Source organism: Desmodus rotundus, chromosome 6, assembly GCF_022682495.2.
Source record: "Desmodus rotundus isolate HL8 chromosome 6, HLdesRot8A.1, whole genome shotgun sequence".
NCBI classification, from domain to species: Eukaryota; Metazoa; Chordata; class Mammalia; order Chiroptera; family Phyllostomidae; genus Desmodus; species Desmodus rotundus.
Genome location: NC_071392.1, coordinates 63,635,080 through 63,658,794, shown reverse-complemented (window position 1 = coordinate 63,658,794; position 23,715 = coordinate 63,635,080). Strand labels below are relative to the sequence as shown.

The 23,715-nt window shown below is 38.2% G+C and overlaps 1 protein-coding gene across 1 annotated transcript; it reads right to left on the bottom strand.

Moving 5' to 3' along the window:
* Positions 1-3,794: 3,794 nt before the first annotated feature.
* Positions 3,795-11,643, bottom strand: CAV2 (caveolin 2). The gene is made up of 3 exons (XM_024555376.4): positions 11,370-11,643; positions 10,868-11,055; positions 3,795-5,544 (listed from the first exon to the last, which is right to left on the bottom strand). The coding sequence occupies exons 1-3, from the start codon at positions 11,517-11,519 to the stop codon at positions 5,394-5,396; spliced, it is 489 nt and encodes a 162-aa protein (XP_024411144.1). The 5' UTR covers positions 11,520-11,643; the 3' UTR covers positions 3,795-5,393.
* Positions 11,644-23,715: the final 12,072 nt, after the last annotated feature.

Genomic DNA, 23,715 nt, shown 5'->3' with positions numbered 1-23,715 from the left:
TACAAGTGCCTTCTTTTGCACATTTGGCTATTTAGGGGGGTGAATAGGGGTGGTGAGGAATTGGGATGGTTAAATTATGGAAGCCTAAATTATTTTTATTCCTAAAAATATAACCTGAATATCTAGTGTATCCTTAGCTTTTGCTCCCTCCTCCTTCAGTTCCTTCCCAGGTCCTCCCTGCATACCTAGATACCTTGAAAGAAAAAATATACCAAATCCTGATTTGTGATAAGTTGCATTAGCCATGGAAATTTTTCAATGCAGCACTACCCACTTTTTAAAAAAGTTTTTTAAAGTAATGTGTAACCTTGTAAAAATTCTTTAAGCTATTGTTATCTTAAATAAATAATGACAGTTGCAAGATTTCTTTATCTTGCAACTTTTGTCTAAAATGACAAAGTTGCAAGATAAAGAATTGATCTATTATTTATATGATTTCTCCATTATGCTATTTAATTTGTCCTGGATTTAAATGAGACAATGCATGGAACTGTTTTCTAAAATGTAAAATGCTGTAAAAACAATGTCTTAACATTATAAATTTCAAAATGGGAAATAGGATAGTAAAAGAAATAGCAACGTTCTGGTCATGGCCCAGTAGCTTCGTTGGTGCCATCCTCTATAGAGGAGCATCATCCTCTATACCAAAAGATTGTGGTTACATCCCATCCCAGTCAGGGTACATTCCTAGGTTGCAGACTCAATGCCCAGTTGGGTACTGGAGGCAACTGATGGATGTTTCTCTCTCACATTGATGTCTCTTTCTCCCTCTCTCTCTCCCATCCCTCCCTACCTCTCTTTCTCTTCCTTTCTCTCCCCTCCTTCCTCTCTCTCTAAAAATAAAAAAAATATATATCTTCAGGTGAGGATTAAAAACAAACAAACAATATTCTGAAATGCCAGAAAATATGTTTCAAAATGAGTTTCTAAGTGTTAGTGTTTCCTATCCCTGAAGATGTGAAATAAATTTCAGATAAGAAAATTGGGAGTAATTATGAGAATTAGTATATTTCTTATTTAAATAATTTTAATTTATTTTTTTAAATTGTTGTTCAAGTACAATTGCCTTCATTTTTCCCCCACCACTCCCCCCAACCCCAGCCAGCTCCACTTCCCATCCTTCATCCTACCCTGCTTTGGTGTTGTCCACGTGTCCCTTATACATGTTCCTGAAAACCCTTCCCCTTTTCCCCGCTATTATCCCCTCCCTCCTCCCCTCTGGTTACTGTCAATTTGTTCTTAATTTCAGTGTCTCTGGTTATATTTTCCTTGCTTGTTTGTTTTGTTGGTTAGCTTCCACTTATAGGTGAGATCATATGGTAGAATTGGTTCATTTGAAACCCTTCTTGCAAATAAAGAAAATTATGAAGTTAAAATACAATTTTCATGTGAGCTCTGAAATCATCTCAAGTTTTCCTTAATTATTTACAGTTACTCTTTCAGAAAATATTGACTGAGATCACTAAGTGGTGGACATCATTTCAGAACCACAAGAAACAGAAAAATTCATGCCTTTAGCTCTAACTGGCAGTCTAGTGGGGTTAGTTAACAGGGTTGTTTTACAGTGTGGTAAGTGATAATTGGGGTTTGTACAAGATTTTATAAGAAGACACAGAAGAGGCACTTAATGGGCAGGAGTTTTAGAAACTGGAGGGATTAGACAGGCTGTGAGGAGAAGAGTGACGCTGGCATGGAGACAGGAAGAGCTGGGCACACAGGAGCAGCATGGGCACTTGAGTAGGGGCTACAGAAGGGAGTTGCTGAAGATGCAGTGAGTTGGTAGTGAAGGCCTTGTACACATTGCCAAAGAGTTTTGATTTTATTATAAAAGCAATCACATACAATTGATCATTTTAAGCAGGAGAATGCCATGGAAGTCTTGATGTGATCACTTTTGTTTTGAAGGGCAAGATGGGTTGGAGAAGGTCCTATTGAAGACTGGGAGTGAGGCAAGTTGTCAGGCTGTAATAACAAGCTAGGTAAAAGATGAAGATAGCAATGACTATGGCAGTCTTGCAGTGATTTTGGTAGAAAAATCTTCAAATACAATAAATTTTAATTATTTTAAAATACAGAGTAACATGTTACTTTGGGGGAAAATGTCACAATAATAAAGACTTAAAATTGTTATAAATTTAGGAATCCTTGTCATAAAGAATCAAAGGCACATAAATAGTTTCACAACCAACTGAAGGGTGCAAAGCAAATGCATTAATTATTGTAGTTATAGCACACCATCCCTCTAATTGATAGAACATTTATGATTTTTAAAAATTTCTGGATTGAACAAATAGATAGGTTTTCATATACATAGCCAAGACTTTACCATACTGAATATAGCAATGAGCTAGAGAGGTCCTGAGAGATTTTATTTTAGTTTAATCCTTTCATTAAAGATAAGAAAATTGAGACCTCTGAGCCTGAACCACTCCCAGGAGGTGACACACCTCAGTAACGGGAGTGCTGAGACTGGAATCCAGATGCTTGACCTTGAGGGTAGGGCTCTTTCCATTTCTTTCCAACAGCTTCTGAAGAAACCCTCTAAATTCACGAGATGTGAATAATTGTTGAAAAGAGGGATTTTTAAAGTTCTTTGAAAGGATAAAGAGCATTTTAAGATGTGGCTCAGTGGACTGAGTGCCGGCCAGTGAACCAAAAGGTCGCGGGTTCAATTCCCCATTAGGGCACATGCCTGGGTTAAGGGCCAGGTCCCCAACCAATCAATGTATCTCACACAGATTGATGTTTCTCTCCCTCTTTCTCATTCTCTTCCCCTCTCTCTAAAAATAAATAAATAAATAAAATCTTAAAAAAATTAAAAGTTATATACCTACTCTGTTATTAGAGGTTGGTCAATTTTCCAGATAAAACGACAACAAAATCTATGCCAATATCAGCAACTATTTTCACATACTCACTTTCCAAAAGTAATTTTACTGTCTACTCTGGCCTCGTGGTACCAGTATCCAAAATGTGATTTATATTGTTTTACTCTCTTATTTTAAGAATTGAAAACAGAAATATCAGTTTATTCAGGATTAGCAAGAGACTCTATTTCATGAAGAGATGAAATATGAAGGGTTTGTGAAGAAGTAATCCATACTACTTATCAAATGATAGAAAAATTACTAGGGAGCACCTTTAAGTGTTGGGAAAACAAAGAATTAAATCACCCATTCATCATTTTCACCAATACATTCCTGAATAAGCAATAACTCATGTATTTTTAAATCTGCTATGAGTTTTTAATAACATAAATTAGTTTGAAAGGGTTCTTTATTGATGAATTCTACATTTAATGTAAGACTAACAATTAATGCATCTATGGGTTTTTAGAAAGTGTATTACGGACATTGGGAAAGTCTCCTCATCACCTACCTCTTACCCGCACCTCACTGAAAGAACAAACCTGTTTGCACATGAAACCTGGGTCCACTTGGCACCACATTCCAGTCTTTAAAATAGTTAATGGCAAATCTCAATAAAAATTCATTTTTAAAGTATTCAATGCTATTGAGAAACAAGGTGCTCATATATATCATTGGTTAAAAGTTATTTGCTATATGACTACATGTATGTATTTTGGCTTTAAAACTTGCCGAGTTTTTTTAAATGATAGAAACTCATGATTTATTTAAATAGATATTTTATTAATCAAATGCTTTGGCCAATTAACATGTCCAAATATTTTTAAAGAACACTTTCAATACAAGGCATAGTTATAAAGTTACGGGCCTGATTATTGACTACATTATAAAATCTAAACAGTTAAACGAGTGGCACATTTTAAGGTAATGATCATGAGGGTCTTTTCTAAAGTTGTTATAATGGCCTGAGACAGTTTTAAAAGTCTCTTTTGAGGCTACTTTCAGTAAAATACCAATTTCATAATTTAATCATTCATTTGCTTTGGTCTCCAATAGTATTCCAGTTTAATCATCCTTTATCTCACCAGTTCTGGCAATTTGGAAAAATAAAATTAATCTTTGAATGAAGACTTGCCATCTATGAATGTATTCAAAGGCATGTTAATTCTGGTTCTTATAGTAACTCTCAAATTTTCGCATTTTTACACTTTTAAGATTTGTAAATTATAGCAACCACTCACATCATAGATATCCTTTGTATATACAATAATTTTGGAATAATGAGATTTTTAAAACAACAGCAACTTATAACATTGGAGTAGGATTCTACAGTTCATAATGATCAGAATAATTCCATACTGTGTAACAAAACCCATATTAGACAATATATTGCAAGTTTATAGCTGTTAGTGTTTAATTTATATATAATAGTTCAGTGGCACGGACCCAACAAGTTGACAACTTTCTTGGAAGTCTCTCTACGTGAGTCACTGTAGTTGAAATTGTACTTAAGTGTCAGAAATAGGCTTTATTGTAAAATGTTATTAAATAGCACCAATTAGGAATTGCAGCATACAGGTTTAATTTCTAAGTATAAGAGAGAAATTATCTCCTAGACGAAATAAGAATTAGATACAGATTACTTTAAAATCCCAGCCAGATAAACATTAGTTATAAAACATTTCATGATTTTGCTTGGAAAAGTTAGAAACAGAAGCCAGTATTTTACTCTTCTACATTCTCTTCCCAAAGAAGATACATATGTTTACATAATCAAGACAGTGCATCTCAGAAATGAAGTTCCTTGTGGGAGATATATTTACTCTCTGTATATATTACCTCAACAAGAACACAAATATAATAAAAGTGCTTTAAAGCAATCTGATTAGAGCAACATTTACATTAAGTACAAAATATACAGTAAAATGGAAACGTTAAATAGGACTACAGATTAATAATACCTTATCTAAAGGAACACATTTGCATGAATCTATTTTCACATTTATTTTATTATATTTGATAGCCTCATCACCACTGTATGCTTTCATTACTGCACTTTCTAGGCTCTTTGTGTATCTTATTGCTAAGTGTCCCCATCACCTGCAAAGGTAATTTAAAAGTATTACTTCCAGAGTAAAAAAGTAAGAAAATCCCATATTTCTATGTGCAGTTGTAGATAAAACCATTGTAGTATTTGAGGGAAATGTCCTTTGATCATTATAAATTCATCATGATAAAATGTATACATTTGTACTAAAGCAAAAAGTATCTGTCTTTAAAATTAGTGTTGCCAATCTATTGTTTAGTTCTGGTTATAAAGGTAGATATGAAAGCCTTGTTATTAATTAGAAAAGCATTATTTGAAAAGACTTGCCAATAAACATTTCTAAATGTGGTTTGCCCATCTTAATAGTTTTCTTATGTAGAACAGTTGGGGAATGAACAGAACAGCAGTGCGTTTATTAGGGCAAATCTTTACAAAGAAGTATTACAGTATCCAAATCTCCAGACCTGGGGGCCAAGTGTTCAGTCATGGCTCAGCTGCAAGCTGACAGAAGAGAAGATGCGTCCTGCACTTGTACACAATGGGGCAATGACAGCATCTGTCACACTCTTCCATACTTTCTGCACTGAAGGCAGAACCATTAGGCAGGTCTTTACAAAAGGCATTATAATCCTGGAATGGAGGAAGAGAGATGTAAGGATTATTGGTTGTTAGCAAATAAGGCCACTGACTCTTGCACATTTGTGAAAAGATAGAATGGATGGCCTAATTCACCTGAATTTGGTTGAACTTTTGAAACAAATAAATGCAGTGACCCACATAGTGATAAGATGCACAGACGATATATTGCTTAAAAAATAAACAGGCACGTAGATGATAAGCAGTAATCTTGTTTCCATTGGTGGCATGCTATCTGAATCAGTAAAACAAAAAATCAAATAGTAAACTTATCTGACCTCTGCCCCTAAATACTAACTTGCCTAACTCTACATATTTCCCTGTGGTTCTACTTCCTGGTAGCCTTTCCTGTTGCCAAATTCTACTTCCCTCCCCCTTGGGTCAGGCAGGGTCAGATACTTTTGTGTGTGTGTGTGTGTGTGTGTGTGTGCGTGCGCTTCTAGCATACTGAAACTTCTGGATCCTCAAAATTATCAAAATGTATCATAACTAGATGCTTATATATGTCTTTCCTACCAGAATGGAAGTTCTTTGAGAACATCATTAACCCTCAGTAAATGTTTGAGGTGAAGTGAATTTAGCCTTCTGTTATGGTTTATATTTGTAATTTTTCATAATAACTATATATACTGAAAAGGGCTGTGTGGCATAGTTTAAAAGAGCCTTGCAATTATGTCAGAACTCTTAGGCAAGAAAAACTAGACAGCTGAAATTATTTTTTCATATGCCTTTTCTTTTTTTTCCATTTTTTAAATTTCATTGTTGTTCAAGTACAGTTGTCTGCCTTCCCCGCCACCGCCACCCCCACCCCCACCACACACACATATGCCTTCTCTTAAGATAACTGCATATTCTTTATTCTTCAGGCTGGTTTTCCTATATTCCTCTCAATAATATTTCCCGTTATAGTACTGCTCTTTGAGCACACAAGTATTTGTGAATTCTCAGGCCTTGCTGGTAACCTCAATGGATTTTTCATTACATGGGTGGGCACCAGGAAGTAACATTGAATTTCTTGGTTTGCTATTAAAATGTGACGTAAATAAAGGTCTGTTGTACTTAGTCCAAAGTGAAGGGAGATCAGGCAATTGTCTGAGATATTTTTAGAATACTGAATTATTCATACTGGCTGTTTACTACCCAGATTATATTTATCTTGTGTTTTGTTCTGAGCGCTAAAGACTTGAAGCAATCTTTTTATTTATTTATTTATTTATTTATTTATTTATTTATTTATTTCCTCACCTGAGGACATTTTTTAATTGCTTTTTTAGAAAGAGAGAGGGTGAGAGGAAAGGTGAGAGAGAAATATTGATGCAAAAGAGAAGCATTGATTGGCTGCCTTCCATATGCACCTGGACCAGGGATCCTATGTATCTGGACCTGGGACCAAACCCCCAATCTAGGCAGCAATCGAACCTGCAACCCTTTGGTTATGGACAAAGCTTCGACCAACTGAGCCACCAGGGCTTGAAGCAATCTTTAAAGAAAATTAGTTACTAGGTGTTTCAGTGCTAAATAGTTAAGTGGAAACCTGACGGCAACTTTCGACTTCTTATTCCATTATGTTTCTCATTTTATGTGTGGCTTTGGGTAAATCACTATAAATCAAACCATAAACTGGAAATCTTACAGACTAGCTATCAGGATTTACATTATTATATGCCACTGAAATGTCCAAATGGTGCTGTCATTATAATTCATAATAAATGGAAGCATTCTGAAGTCAGAATAACGAAAACAATTTTAACAAAATAATCTCAAATTGATATACTATAAGACAAGTTTAGATCAGAAAGTTTTAAACCACTTCACTCAGAATATAATTTAAGCTAAGAATTTTCTACCCCCATAAATTTGTTAGATGTCCATGTCCTAAGAGGGAATAAACTTGGGGCAAGAGTGGATTTTCCATTTCCGCCAACTGCAACAGACAACGGCTGAGGACTTCAGTCCATAGGATATGGTGAAATCATTTTAATGCTATTTACTGTAAGTTGTTGTTCTCTCACTTTGGATCAAAGGATCCAATGATCCTCTGATATCAAACAAACAGTTTCCTCAGCATCCCAAACAGTACCCCTTCAGAAACTCCAGGCAATTTGGAATGGCTAAAAACTTGACTGAGGCTCAATGTGGCCAAACAAACCCTTCCTAAAGAAAACTTATAATTTATAAGATTATATATTCCTCCACTGGATAATAAAGCCCCTAGTATAGACACTTTTATTTAGTTTTTTTTAATTAACTATAGTATCAGGCATGTTGCATTGTCATAGCAATTTACTACATTAAAAAATATTTTGGAAAACGAGACTGCTACTACAGCATTCCCATCGGTGGAACCAGGTATTTGAATTGTATCCCAGAGAAAATAATAGGTAAGGGAGCTCTAGCCATACTTTTTTGGTATGATTTACTTATGGCCAATAAATAACTGGTAGTTGGCAAATGGTGGCTATCTAGGTTTGACTGTGGTGTAAAATCAAATGAATTCCCTGGATCCTAATGACCTGTGCTCTGGCCTAGGATACACCACCACCAGACTGAGCTGATGGTATTTTTTTTTGTTGTTATTTGTTTGTTTAAAGACTTTAAAATCAGATCCATTGTGATGATGTGAAGTAGTTGGAAGACCTACTACTTCATGTTTTCATAGCTTTGGTCACACACATGCTGCCAGAAAAGAAAAAAAAAAGAGAGAAAGAAAGAGAGAAAGTTTACGCAGACAGATTTGCTCTTCTCTAAGGTCTCTTCTTGATCCATTCTTACATCTTATAGTCCACCGATGATAAATCTATTTTATCAAGTAATAAACTAATTTTAAGCATTTTTGCTTGAAGTTATTCCTCTACTTGCAATGACAGCTGTCTGAAGACAAATGTATTATGGTTAAATGTTAATGTCTCACATGAATACAATTTGAAAAACTGCATTCATGTGGGACATTAACTGCTCACGTTAAATAATACATTTTATGTGGCTGAAAACCAAGTGGTTTGATGATTCATCATTGGAAGCACTACACAAAAACACCTATCATTCTCAGGACAGCCAGGTGGAGCGAAGCATCATTAGGTTAATTGTAGTTTTACTTATATCTTTCCAGCACTTAGAAAATGAAAACCTTTTGTTTTCAATTCTTCCACAAGTGCTTTAGAGAAACCTAGCTTTGCTGACTATAAACAAGGCACTCTATATGAGGGGGGAGCCACAAAAAATGGAATTTATTTATTAAAAATTGTGTATTTAGTCTTACATGTTTAAACTTCTACATTTGATACAATACATCTATCTAGATGTTTTTTTTCCACTCCTCAAAACAGTTTTTGAACTCATTGATTTTGATGCCTTTTAGTGCTTCTACCATTTTTTGTATCACCTGTTCCACATAGGCAAAACTTTTCTGTTTGAGGACTTTTTTCATCTTGAGAAACAAAAAAAGTTAGCTGGGGCAAGATTGGGTGAATAGGGAGGGTGGGGTTCGGGGGTGGTGTCATGCCATTTTTTTAGTCAAAAACTGCTGAACACAGCCCAGTGTGGACAGGTGTGCTCATAAATAACCCATCATGAAATGGGTAAACTGCGTTGAAAGAGTCTTCAAAAAAAATTCACTGAAGCCGTACATAACCTCTCACAACACCACCAGCTGGTATACCGATACTGATAGGTCCCTAGAACACTCATGTAGCTGGAGAAGCCTGTATCACAAGGGCCCCATTCTCAAGAAGATAACTGTTGTTTCTTTTGGTTCCCCCTTGTATTTCCAAATAGCTTCATAGCCAACATTTCACAATATGCTCTATGGGTCACTCAGTTTTTCACATTTTGAAAGTGAGAAAACTAACACAGAGGTTAGATGACTGGTTTTAGTTAACTAGAAATGCAAAATTTTATATGTTGACTTAGATTATCTTAAAAAAGATCCATGTGTTAATGTTCATTAACATGCTAATATGGCAGTCTTTTGGCATTTCCATCATAAGTTCAGTTGTTTAATTATGTTCATTGTTTATCCTTTAAATATTTGGTGAATTTTTCTTTAATCTTTTTAAACTTTTTTTTCTACATAGCCTTCCCTGTCCTCTCTCCTCCTCAACAGATTTAAGTGAGTTTTCTCAGCATCCTCCTCTATACCTAGCCAGCTCTCCTTGGCTGTGAGGAAGCTGAGACAGATCCTGCATCTCAGTCATCCTGGGCCCAGGGCCCTGCATAAAGTAAGCACTCAGTAAATGTTTTTGGTTGAACTAGACAGCTAGCTAACTGACTAAAGAAATTGATTCAGATGAAACAGGGAAATGGAGAAAAGTTTTGTAACTTCTAACAAAGAACACACTGCAAGTTAGGGTGCAGCAGTACCATATACCGGGTAACGTGATTAGGAAAGACGTGGAGGTGCCTGGGGTTCTGCATTTCCCCAAGCACTGCCCTAAAGCTCAAGCTTGGTGACTGTTGCTGTACTATGGATGGTCTCAATGTTCTTCTTCTAGGAATAAAGTGGACATCTTTTAAAACAACACCACACTTTGTAGTAAAATATGACATATTCCTTTAAAAAAATTTTAATACCTAAAAACTACCTTCCAAAACTTTATGATGTATTTTGAGTGTGAATAAAGTTACTCAAAACATCCTACCAATGTCCAGTAGGTTCTATATTTATTTTCCTTTAGAGTTGTTCCTTATAGGTGAAGAAGTAATTTGGAGGCCCTCTCATTCCATTTCCCTGAGGTTGGAGTTTCCATTCATTTGGTCTTATCCTTGCCATTTGCCCCTGGCACAGCTGGAGCAGCCCCTCCACAACACTGCTTAACCAGCTCTGTCTTACATTCTTCTCCAGTGATACTGTCACTGGCATTCTGCTCAGAGATCACTCAGTTTTGTTTTACCCCAAGCACAGGTGGTGACTGAACAAAAGGTGACGAAGAAAAATGAGAGCCCTGCCCAAATCCACAGGCACAAGTCAGAACACAGTCTTAAGAGAGCAGCAGCCTGTGGCAAGAAACATGGCCTCCAGGTTTCCACCTCCAGTCTGCTGGGCCTTAAGGTTCAAAGGAAAATCATATTCGAGAACAGAGTGACATTCCTTCCTCTGTTTAAACTCCTAACTCCACCCATGATTCTCCCCCGCCCACCCCCAAACTATGATTGTAAAGAAAGCACACTGTCTTGCCTCCCATTCTTACTACCTTATCAGGAGCTGATGTGAGTTCTTCCCCCTATAAGCCCTCCTGGCAGAAGGGGAGAACAGGGGGCAAGCGTCAAAGTACATTCCTATGTTTCAGAAAGCTGGCCCACCCCAAGTGCCCCTTCTCACCAGATGTGCAGACAGCTGAGGGTGGCAAAGAGAATTCCCGCAGCAAAGGCCAGGGGGATAGCCAGGAACACTGTCAGGAACTTGTAAATCACGTATTTGCTGATTTCAAAGAGGGCATGACTGCAGATCCACACTTTGTCCAAGGAGTGCGTAGACTCGGGCTCTGCGATCACGTCCTCGAAGCCCACCTGCGGAGACAAGACTCGGGGATCCTAACTGTCACCCAATCTGCCGCCCTGGGGGCCAGGGGTCTCAGGGCGGAAGAAGAAAGAAGGACTTGGCTGGGGTCCCCCACTTTCTCTTAGGGTCACGGTTGGCCCACAGGAATTTGGCTAAGAATTCCTGGCTTCGCAGGCGACCCCGCTGCTGGTAGATTCCTGGCCCAGCAGTGAGGGTGGGGGTTGGGGTTGGGATTGGAGTGGAGGGGGCACACCGCATCCCCAGACTGGGCGAGGGTTTGGACTACTCTGCGCCCCGGGATTTGGCCCACCGCAGGCTTCACCTTAAGATTCGAGTTGAGCCGGTTCGGATCCCGATCTGGGCCGGAGTCCGCCAACTTCTCAGGGTCGCCGTACTCGACGCAGCTGTGGCGGCTGTAGGAGTCGTCCTCCATGAAGAGCTGGACGTCCGCCTTCTCCGTCTCCAGCCCCATCGCGCGTTAGGTGCACGACGGCTGCAGCCGGGCTCGCCTCGCGCGGCTCCAGGCCGCTCCGCCTCCCCTTTCCCTCCCGCGGGCCGGCCCCACCCCGCCTCGCCTGCCCGGCCTGCCCAGCGCGGTCTGGGCGGCGCCGCTTCCCGCTGACGGCTCCCGCAGCGCGCTCCGGCTTCCGACCCGGGCGAGACCCGGGCCCCGCCCGCTCGCCTGTCCGCCCCCCTTGCCGGGAACGCAGGGGATCAGCCAGAGCAGGCACCTCCTGACCTACACAGGCGGGCGAGACGTGTCTCGGGGACCGGGACCCGCCTGCGTCCCACGGAGGGTCAGGAAGGCCTGGGCCACGTCGCTGGACGCCTAGAACTGTGATGCCTAAGAGCTGGCAGGTTTTCCAGGGATGATGGACTTATTGGAGGGAGGCAGCTTGATGGTTAAGAGCGCGGGTACAGATTCAGAGGGTCTGTCTTCACCTTTTGGCTCTATTGCTCACAGGTGTGCACTTCAAACCTCAGTTGCCTTCTTATAAAATGGGAGCAAATGGTACCTACGTCACAGAGCCGTCGCGTGAGAACTAAATAAATTTATGTAAACTCTTATATAGTCCCCAACACACAGCCCAGACCACGTTGTTGCTGTTGCACTGTGAGATTAAGAAGCCATAACACACCTGATTGCCAGGCAACCCCGCAAATGCCGTGACTCCCCAAGCATATCAGCTACTCAGTTACCCCAAGGCCCACTGTGTGAGGATATGGAGTTGGGTAGGTGAGCCCCCTGCTCCTCGAAGTTTGCGCCATCAGACCAGGAGGAGAGGGCTGATATTTTCTAAATTATAAGTCAAGTTTCCTTTGAATCAGACCCTATTCAAAAATTCTTGGCAGTCGCATTTGCAACCGGTTTGTTGGAACGATGTCAACAAACCCCTAGCAAAAACCCACTCAAAAGTTTCTGGGAGAGGTTTGAAAGTCCACAGAGTGTTTAAGGTGTGGTGGATTTAGATGTGTGTTTGGAGAGGAAACTTGGCAAAAACTAAATAATGGCTCCTAGACTTGAGGTAGTACCCGCAGCCTGTTCAGAGCCTAACACACAGTGAGAAGACGTCGTGCTGCTGAATGCACTGCATTTTCAACTCGCTGTGTCTTCCAGATCCCCTTGTGTGAACTGGATTTAAAGAATTACCTCTTCTGAAAGAAGGAGGCTATTTTTGAAACAATAACAATTACAAAAAAGAACAGCATCTAAATTGGAAAAATATTTTGGAACCCAAACTCATTATTTCTAATAATTAAGTAAAAAGTTTACCTACTGCTACCGCTCGCTGTGAATGGATGGCAGTGCTGAAACACTATATATGTTACACTTGGATCTGATGCTTAGCCATCCACTCCTTTTTCTTTATTTTTCCTTTTAAATATATATTTTTGATTACGCTATGACAGTTGTCCCATTTCCCCCCTTTCTTCCCTGCTGCCCTGCACCCCCCTTCCCACCACTGTTCTCCCCCTCCCCTTAGTTCATGTCCATGGGTCGTATATATAAGTTCTTTGGCTTCTACATTTCCTATACTATTCTCAAACTCCTCCTGTCTGTTTGGTATCTACCATCAATGCTTCTTATTCCCTGTACCTTTTCCCCCATTTCCCCCCCTCCATCTCCCTGCTGATAACCCTCCATGTGGTCTCTGTTTCTGCGATTCTGTTCCTGTTCTAGGTGTTTGCTTAGTTTGTTTTTTTGTTTTTGTTTTCTAGGTTCAGTTGTTGATAGTTGTGAGTTTGTTGTCATTTTCTGTTCATAGTTTTGATTTTCATTGTCTTAGATAAGTCTCTTTAACATTTCATATAACAAGGGCTTGGTGGTGATGAACTCATTTAACTTGACCTTGTCTGGGCAGTGCTTTATCTGCCCTTCCATTCTAAATGATAGCTTTGCTGGATAGAGTAATCTTGGATGTAGGTCCTTGCCTTCCATGACTTTGAATACTTCTTTCCAGCCCCTTCTTGCCCATAAGGTTTCTTTTGAGAAATCAGCTGATGGTCTTATGGGAACTCCTTTGTAGATAAGTGTCCCCTTTTCTCTTGCTGCTTTTAAGATTCCTTATCTTTAATCTTGGGTAATGTAATTCTGATGTGCCTTGGTGTGTGCTTCCTTGGGTCCAACTTGTTTGGGACTCTCTGAGCTTCCTGGACTCCCTGGAAGTCTATTTCCTTTGCCAGATTAGGGAAGTTCTCCATTATGTGTTCAAGTAAGTTTTCAATTTCATGTTCTTCCTCTTCTCCTTCTGGCATCACTATGATTAAGATGTTGGAACATTTAATGTTGCCCCAGGGGATCCTAAGCCTCTCCTTATTTTTTTTTTTAATTCTTATTTCTTCATTTTGTTCTGGTTGAATGTTTATTTCTTCTTTCGGGTCCAAGCCATTGTTTTGAGTCCCAGTTTCCTTCCCTTCACTGTTGGTTCCCTTTACATTTCTCTTCATTTCATGTTGTATAGCCTTCACTTTTTGTTCCATTTTATGACCAAATTCAACCATTTCGGTGAGCATCCTGATTACCAGTGTTTTGGACTCTGCATCTGATAGGTTGGCCATCTCTTCATCACTTAGTTGTAGTTTTTCTGGAGCTTTGAATGTGTTCTTTCATTTGGGCCATATGTTTTTGTCTCAGCGAGCCTGTTAGGTAGTAAGGAGTGGAGCCTTAGGTATTTGCCAGGGTGGGGCAACCCACATTACTGCGTTGTGGCTCTGTGTGTTGGGGAGGAGTCTGAGTGGAACAGTGCCACTTGTTCAGCTGTTGGCCACTTTCAGTCACTTACCCTGCTACCCACAATCAAATTGGACCCTTCTGGTGCTGATTCCTGGGTGGGTGTGTTTATGTCTGCTCTAGAATCCTGTGGGTTTCTCCTGTGAGGCTGGGAGTTTCTTCGGCTGCCGCAACACCCACAGGTTGTTTCAGTCAGAGGTTTTGAGGCTTTATTTCCCTGCACTGGAACACTGGGTTGCTCGGACTGCCTTGCTCCCCAGTTGCTTCTCCCAGTTTATCTGCACACAAATGTGGGACCGCCCGCTCCGCCACACACCGCCCATCCTGGTCCTCCAGCTGCCACTGCATGTCCTCTCTGCCCCAGCTGCCCATCTCTGCCCTTCCTATGGGTCTGGATGAATGTTTCTTCTTTAACTCCTTGGTCGTTGGACTTTCATACAGTTCGATTTTGTAGTAGTTCTGGTTGTTTTTTGGTTTTTAAATTTGTTTTGTCCTTCTTTTGGTTGTGCTAGGAGGCAAGGTGTATCTACTTATGCCTCCATCTTGGCCAGAAGTCTCCCATCTCCTCCTTTTTCAGAGGTGGTCTGGGTTGACCTTTCCCTTCTTTCTTACTTTGCCTTCCTAATTTTATTTATATTCAATTAATTTCAAAGTGATGAGTTAGACACTCTGCTTATTGCTTCTTCTATCTTTCTCTGTCTCCTCCATTCACCCACACAGGCTGCCTTGAGAATTGGGACTTTTGTAGAGATTTTGCCCAACAACTGTTTATCAAAGTGAATAGAAGACCTTAACCTTAAGGAAAATTGTAATATCAATTACCAGGTCATGGAAAAAAAAAGTGAGTTTACAACTACCTAACATTTTGTAAAAATTTATTTTTCTTTAAATTATAACCTCAGATTTTAAGATGTTTAATCCAAAGAAGAAAGTCATTCCTGAGCGCTTGAGTGGACTTAAGCAGTGGCTGAAAAATCTGGCACTGGGGCTTCTTTCCTAAATGTTTTTTGCCTTTTGACCACATTTATATTTCTAGTGGGATTAGTAAGACATTTACAATCATTTTCACAAGTAATTGTTTCCCTTCTCCGCCCCAGGCAATAGGCTAGGAAGCCAAAGACAAGGTGAAATTAACATGGTCTTAATTGACAGTTTTGATTATAGATTTATTTATAAAATGATAGCTAGCTGTGAAAAAGTATCTCTAAAACCTAAGTTAAAAGAAACCCATCTAGGTTTGTTGCATGTAGCATAGTCTATGTGAAGTTATTTTGATGAAATTTTTGTCCATTTCCCCATTTTAATACATGAGATTTTTAAGAGGAGCTATGAAAGTGATCTTGCGTATTCTATTACTAAATGCTTAGAAAATGTTAGCTATTGTTGTTCTCAAGGAGTTTAAACCAGTGATTCCAGAGCAAAGATAATAGTCTTCCTCAGTACTGTCCCTGCTAACTGGAGGGGAGATCTACAAGGAAAGGGAAAAGAGAGGAGGTGGGTTGGAGCTATATGGCTGAGCATACACTAGTATCTCCCAGGCCACAAGCTTACTTTCCAAATAAGCTTTAATTTTTTTTCAAGTTGCTCAATGACCAAAGGAATTTAAAATATATTGTAATAAATCTGTACCAGTGCATTCTTCTTCTGGCTGTTTTCATAGATTCTGACAAGATGACTAGTTTACAGATGGTATATTAATATGTTTGAAGATTAACAATTTGATAATAGATTAGTATTTGTGAGTAAGATAGTTTATAATTATTTTGTTCCTTACTGTTCTCAGCATAGTGTCTAGGAAAAAGGGGTATTTTTCTGGTTCATTGAATATTGTATGTGAATGATTTTATGAATAAAAATATCTAATTTTTTACCCTGGCCATGTGGCTCAGTTGGTTGGAACATTATTCTGCACACAGGAAGGTTGCTGGTTCAATTCCCCGTGATGGCATACACCTAGGTTATGGGTTTATCCCCAACTGGGGCACATACTGGAAGCAACTAATCAGTGTTTCTCACATTGATGTTTCTCTCTCCCTTCTCTCTCTCCCTTCCTCTCTCTCTAAAATCAATGAAAACATGTCCTCTGGTGAGGATTAAAAAATATGTACATCTAATTTTTCTCTTTCTTTTCAAATTACAAATGTATCATTTCCTTTCCCTGTATAGTTTACATATGGTTTCAGGCAGGATTGGTTTTGCAAATTGCTTTGTGAAAATTGGTTATTAATGAAAATAATAATGACTTCTTGATTTCACCATTACAATCTACTAACATTTAAAGTGCTGGAATTAAACAGGGTTTCTCAGCCTTGGCACTATTGATATTTTTGGACCAGACCATTCTTTGTTGTTGGGGGGCTGTCCTGTGCATTGCAGGATGTTTAGTAGCATCCCTGGCTTCTACTAGCTCGATGCCAATAGCACCCCCCAGTCATGACAATGAAAAATGTTTCCAGACATTGCCAGATGTTCTCTTGGGGCCCAAATCACCTTTCCCTTCCTTTCTTGGGTCAAAAACCGTTGTGTAAGACATTGGTGAAATAGTTCTTCATGTGAATGGGGAATATCAAGGTCCAGCTGTCTATTTACAAACCTATGCTGAAATCTCAGAATTGTAATACCAATTTGTCAGAAAGTCCAGGGATTTTTGAAATTAAGCTTAACGATGTTTGTCATGTAGTATTTTTAGAAGAACCAGTTACCATCGATTAATTGCTTCTTCTCAATACAATGTTGGTTTTATTTGAGGGATACGTATACCACATTAAATGACCATCAAGAATCAACTGCCAGGTCGTGGCTACCTTGCAGCCTCCTACACTTCCCTCGCAAAGGCCAGGATGGTTTGAGTAATTATAGCTGCAAAAACAGACATTTGGGACTTCTTGATTCCATCTCAGGACTAAAATTTAGTGATTTTTGACATTCTTCAGCAACTGAACAGCTTTTACTAGTTTTAGGTGACTTCAACTGAGAAGTCCATGGGCTTGTTAATTGAACAGCCAGGCAGTTGCTTACCATGTCTTTTAAACAACCTTTTCCAGACTTGCTTGCTGTAAACAAGGGCAAAGCCTGAGATATTTGGAAAGAACTGCAGTGTCCTATAGGATCCATTCACTCTGGATAGTGGGCTTTGCATAAACTATTTCTTGCATAACTCCTAACCCCCTATTCTTTCTTCATCAATGTATCTTTTCATCTTCTCCCCCCTCCCCCCTCCCCCTGCAATAATCCCCTCCCTGGTGCACAGGACAAAAATGTTTAAAGCCACAGATAAAAAGTCTGTTATTAAAGTTATTCAATAATCAACTTTTGTGAAATTGTGCCAGAGAGTTTAATGGCACTTAATGGCAGCTTGTTTATTTTTTTCTTATCTATCACTTGTCTTTTTGTGCACATTTTGGGTAAAATTAGCCTTGTACCAGTGAAAGAGTGAATTTTTAGTTTAATGTTAAGGCACAGTAGCTTTTTGTAATTGGTGCCAGTTTAATCTTCTGGATGTTTCAAATAGCATCTCCTGTGGCTAAAAATCTCTTTTCATGCACAAGAATTTTCATAATTAACTGTTATTTGGGGGTACTTTGCTATTAAAAATAGATGGGGAAGAAGGTACATCCTTAAAAAGTCTATATTCATGATTAGAGCTGAAAGGATACGTCATTTCATATTTGAAACAATATATGACATTTAATTTTATATTTATTTTATTTTGTTTTCCATAAGTAAAAGATATTCCTGTTTCCTTTTTTGAATATCCCATTGATTTCTGGAATAGTGTATATATAAATAAAACATCTCCATAAGACTTTGATGTTTTATCTTTCCAGAACATGAAATAGGCACTAATTAACTTTTGGTGAGCACTAACTTTCAAGTTAAACTCTTAACATGCACAAATTTCTATTTTTTTACAAGATTTTATATATATATGTAAAAAATATATATATATATATATATATTTAGAGAGAGAAGGAGGGAGAAAGAGAGAAACAGCGATGTGTGAGAGAAACATTCATAGTTTGCTTCTCGCATGCCCCCCAGTTGGGGGCCTGGATGGTACCCCAGGCATGTGCCCTGACTGGCAACCTTTTAGTTTGCAGGCCAGTGCTCAACCCACTGAACCACACCATCCAGGGCAACTTTCTTTATATTCAAATAGGAACATATTTCTGCAAAGCTGTGTGGTTAAAAGTTTTCCAAATTCCAACTGAAATATTCACAATAAGATTACTAGTTACTAAAACAACAGAGCTGTAGGTTGTTTGCTTGATTTAGGGTTTTATTTGGGACAAAAAATGTTATCATAGCTCAATTAGAAGCCTTTGTTTTCTCTAGTAATTCTTTTCACAAATGATATTCTACTTTCATTGAAAGTAAATGTCAGTTTTTAAAAATAACATAGCTAATCTATACTAGTCAAGAAAAAGGATGGGAAGTTTTTTGGTTCCTTATTATCTTATTAATATTGTTATTTTATAAATTTTTACAGTGCGTATTTCCAATAGAAGAATGAGGATTAAAACACAGAATGCCTTAATACTTTCCACCTGGTTCTTGTAAATTGCTGTTTTGGTTGTATTAGGCAGCCTTTAATGCTTGAGAGAGTAACCTGGGAGTCCAGAGCAAAGGGAATCCAACTGCACAGAGCAGACGGAAGACTGGGATGCTGCCAAGGGGCTGGGCAGAGGAATTTTTAGATTAAATTTTCCTATCAGTAAATATCTGGGAAGAATTTTGTTTCCAGAATGTTGACTAAAAGAATGTTTGTCTATTTTTGTTCTGTGGTTACTTGAAAAGGGAAGGCAGACTTCTACACTACAAAAAGGCATAAAATAAGTTAGACAGTTTAGATGTCTGTATGCACTCTTTCTGGGACACTGAAGCCCACCCAGGGAGGCCCTCACTATCTGCCAACTGCTTATTAACTTCTAGGTTCTTTGTTTAGAACAGCGAAAAGATTGGATCTAAAGGTAGATATCTAAAAGTTTACCCTATTAAATACATTATAAACAGAACTATCGACATTCTTGTGTGTCTGAGTAAGATAATTATTTTCTAATTAAACTATTAGTAAACAAATAAGTGTCTTATTTCAAAAGCAATTTTAGTAGATATTTGAATTTTTTTAAAAATAGGAATTTTTCAGAGCATTCAGAAAATTCTCATGCTAACCTCAAGAGAAACAACAAAGTTTTCATTGAAATATGTATTCACTGTTTACTATAATTTCTGTATGTAACCATCTAACTTTTGGGAAATGATAACAATTATTTGCAAAATAGAGTGACTATTTTTGCCTTAATAATGAATGAATATAAAATTCTGCTTGTCACTTGTTATCACTCTATATACCTTCACATTTTACTAACAAGTATGCTTTCTTCCTTTCTAAAAATTCGTGATCATTGGAAGCTCTTAGGTAAACAAGTCATTGAAAATAAACTTAGATAGTAAAACACTCTTATCCTGAAAAACTCCACACTACTTTATTTGGAAATAGGAGAATTTGCAGAATGTTGCTGTGAAAGCATTGCTGCTACTCAGTTACTTGGTTCTGAAGACTCTTACTTTGAAATCAAAGTATTTTCTGAAGGACTAGAGCACAAATAGCTAAATGTTTTGGCTAAAAATAATAGTTACTATTTTATCATTTTGTAAATCCCTATCTAATTTCACTATGTATATTTTGCAAGTCTTTTTTTTATTAAAAGGCATAATAGAAGAAATGAGAGGTGACAAATGAATGACTGTTAGGTTTAAATTATTTATAACTATAGGGTGTCAATTATCTATCAGAGTTGGACTGTCCTTTAGGAAATGATTAAATGTAGTTAAGTTACTTTTAGGCGTAGGGAGATGTTTTAGGATCTTAAAACCTACTTTAGAAGCCCACAGTCCAGCCATGGATCTTATTTTCCCTTAAGTTTCTCCAGTTCTCTTGTTGGTTCATTTTTTCCTGCCAGAGAAAATGTTTCCATGATAGAACCATTTCCCTTTTCTTCCTTCCCTCCTCTTCCTTTTTGTCTTTCCTATTTTATTCCTTTTCAAAGTGTTATTTTTCCTAGTAACAGTCTTGCTCATTAATAATATCTCAGGGTTGGGAAGAATTTTAGAGGTTCTAGATCAATGATCACCCATCGATAAATCTTCATTAAGTGACCATACAAGCTTTGTTAAAATATTTAGCAAAGGGGAATCATTTATAAAGCAACCCAAATATGTTTTTTATAAGATTCTTCATTGTTTGCACTGGTATCATCTATTTGAAGTTTTCCTTCCTTCCTCCTCCCCTCCCCTCCCCTCCCCTCCCCTCCCTTCCCCTCCCTTCCCTTCCTTTTTTCCTTCCTCCTTCCCTCCCTCTCCTTACCTTTCCTTCCTTTTACTTTCTTATCTTTTTTTTCTCTCTCTCCCTCCCCTTTAGTCATCTGCCTTCTACACCCTGCCCCTACTGAGTTCCTTTTCTAGCCAAACAGATTCATTTCTTTCAGTTGTTCTTCATGTGTTATTATTCACAAATGCTTCTTATAATTTTCTTTTTCTCTGAACCTGTTGTGTCTCAAAAATCACACTTTTTTTCATTTTTATTGAATTTATAGGGTGACACTGGTTAACAAATTTATACAGGTTTCAGGTGCACAGTTCCACAACACATCATCTGTATACTGTACTGTGTGCTCGCCAGCCCAAGTCAGGTCTCCTTCCATCACCATTTGTGCCCCATCCCCTCCTCCACCCCTTCCCTTAGAAAATGGCACAAAGTATGACAATCAGTCTGTGGTCTGAGCAGTACAGAGTAAAGCACAAACACTACATTACCTTCTTTGTCTTGCTCTCTACACTGATTATTTTGATGCTTTATTCTAATGCTGATTCAACTAATCCCATTGGATAGTAAAAATCTCTAAGTGTTTTGTGTTTATTTGTATTTTGGTTATGTGATATAATGGTTAATATGAAGTGATTGGCTTGAACTTAAGACGATGACTACATTGTTCCTATTAAATGGTATCATGCTTTGAGTTGTTTTCTTATTTTTAACATTGTTTTTAGTATATTACTTTACTGTTAATCTGCAATTTTGCTTTGACCTTTATCCATAATCACTGATAAAATGTTGAGTAAGGCAGGCTTGGGAACTGAATCATGTAGCATTCAAGTTTAATGTCTATAAATACCATCTATGTGTTGACACACTCTCCCTGGACCACACCCATCTTCTCCCCTTTCTTTCCTCAGGTGTGTGTCTTTGATTTCTTTCTCCTAAGCTCTAAGAGTTCCCACAAGACTTGCAGCCGGGGGAGCAGTGGACAGTGGTAGTTTGTCCTGGACTAATCCCCCTGAATTTGTCTTCAAGGGCCCTCCTTTTGCCTTTGTAACTTGTTTCCTGAGTCCAGGCAGCCCAGCTGGCTCACTTCTTATGCCACTGTGAAGGGCCAAGGCAGCCTTGCCCAGGCTAGACTCTTTCTTGTGTTTCAAAGGGCCAAGCACCTCTGCCTAGGCTCACTCCTATTGCTATGATCATGCCTCTTCTATCTTATGCTCTTCCTTTGTTTCATTGTCCCCAGCTTTAATAAACATACTCTCAAAACAAAAAAAAATACCATTCACGTGTTGACAATTTTTAAATTTATAGCTCTGGCTGTGCCTGTTTCTAACGTTTCTGCCCCTATATCTGACCCTCTGGTTATTCACATCATACAGTTAGTCAAACTCAAAACTTAGGAGTTAGCTTTACTCCCTATATGTCCTTCATTTTCTCCTTCCCCACAAGCTAGTTATTTCTACCTCCAAAACCAGTGTTTTCCCCTTCTTCCATTTTCACTTCCCCTCCCTGGTCTAAGTTAACATCTCACTTGAACCATCTCAATAGGCTCTACATTTGATTCTGCTTCCACTCTTCTCCCAGAAATTGCTTTCTCCTAATGACCTGGTAATTTATAACTACAGAGAAAAGATCTGTTAATTTAGAACTACTATGATCCAGCAATTCTACTTCTAATTATTTATCTGAAGGAAACAAAAACACTAACTTGAAATGATATCTACCCTTCACCACTATCATGTTCACTGGAGCATTATTTGCGAAAGCCAAGACATGGAAACAGCCTAGGCGCCCACCAACAAATGAGTGGATACCAAAGATATGGTGCAAATATACAATGGAATATTATTCAGCCATAAAAAGATAGAAATCCTGCCACTCATGACAACATGGATGGACCTTGAGGTCATTATGTTAAGTGAAATAAGTAGGTCAGACAAAGATCTCACTTATACATGGAATTTAAAATAGAAATTGAACTCATAGGTACAGAGAACAGATCGGTGGTTGCCAGAGGTGGAAGTGAGTGGGTGAAATGAGTGAAGGGGGTGAAACTTCCAGCTGTAAAATATGTAAGTCCTGGAGATGTAATGTATAACATGATGACTATAGTTAAGCGTAGCATTATGTATTTGGCAGATGCTAAGAGAGTAGATCTTAAAAGTTTGTATCACAAGAAAAAAGTTTGTAACTATGTGTGGTGATGGATGTTAACTAGACTTATTGTGGGGAAAAAAGGACTGCACAATTTGACAAATATTCTTGTTTAAAGTGTTATAAGTGGAATAAATCATAAGTATACAGTTCAATGAGTTATCACAAGGAAAAATGCTCTATAACCTTTACTCAAATCAAGGAGTAGAACATTACCAGACCTCAGAAATCTCTCTAATTGTGTGTCTGTCACTGCTCTCATCTCCTCCTCCAAAGTAATTGAGCTTTAACACAATGCATTAGGCTTGCCTGATTTAAATTTTTACATAAAGGGAATCATAGATAATACACTTTTTTGAGTCCAATTGATTTTATTAAATATGACTGTGAAATAAGTCCATGATGTATAGAGGAGTGGTTCTTTCATTTTTATTTCATCTCATTTCATTGCTGTGTAGTGTTTCATTGTATAAATACCATAATTTATCCATTCTAATGTTGATGGATTATTTCCTGTTAGAGGCTGTAATGAATAATTTCACTATGAACATATCTGCATATGTCTTTTGGTGCACATACAGACAAGTTTCTGTTGGGTTTATACTTAGGAGAAGACTCGCTGAGTTAAAGGGTAAATGTACATTATCATAGATTACTTTCAATTTTGTAAAGTGATTATACTGATTCTCAGGCAGTGAATGAGAGTTCTGGTTGCTCATCATTCTCACTATGTCTATATACAACTTTGACTTTAAGTAGCAAAAATCAACTTAAAAAGTTACATAATTCCACAAGAACAGAAGAAAATCTTAGGGTTAGCAATGTCAACAGTGAAAGATACCTCCTAAAATTAGGAGGTAGATGAAAAGTAAAATCAGGTACTGGTTGAGACTAATGTTTTCAAGGTGTTGGTCACTGGAGAACATCAACTCCCAGGAACACACAGGGGCCAAAATAACC

Excerpts from the sequence above, each read along its gene's own strand:
- CAV2 (XM_024555376.4), bottom strand. The coding sequence starts at position 11,519 with ATGGGGCTGGAGACGGAGAAGGCGGACGTCCAGCTCTTCATGGAGGAC. Across the intron at positions 11,056-11,369 it reads GGCTCAACTCGAATCTTAAG|GTGGGCTTCGAGGACGTGAT; the intron begins GTGAAGCCTGCG and ends TTGTCTCCGCAG. Across the intron at positions 5,545-10,867 it reads CTCAGCTGTCTGCACATCTG|GATTATAATGCCTTTTGTAA; the intron begins GTGAGAAGGGGC and ends CCTCCATTCCAG.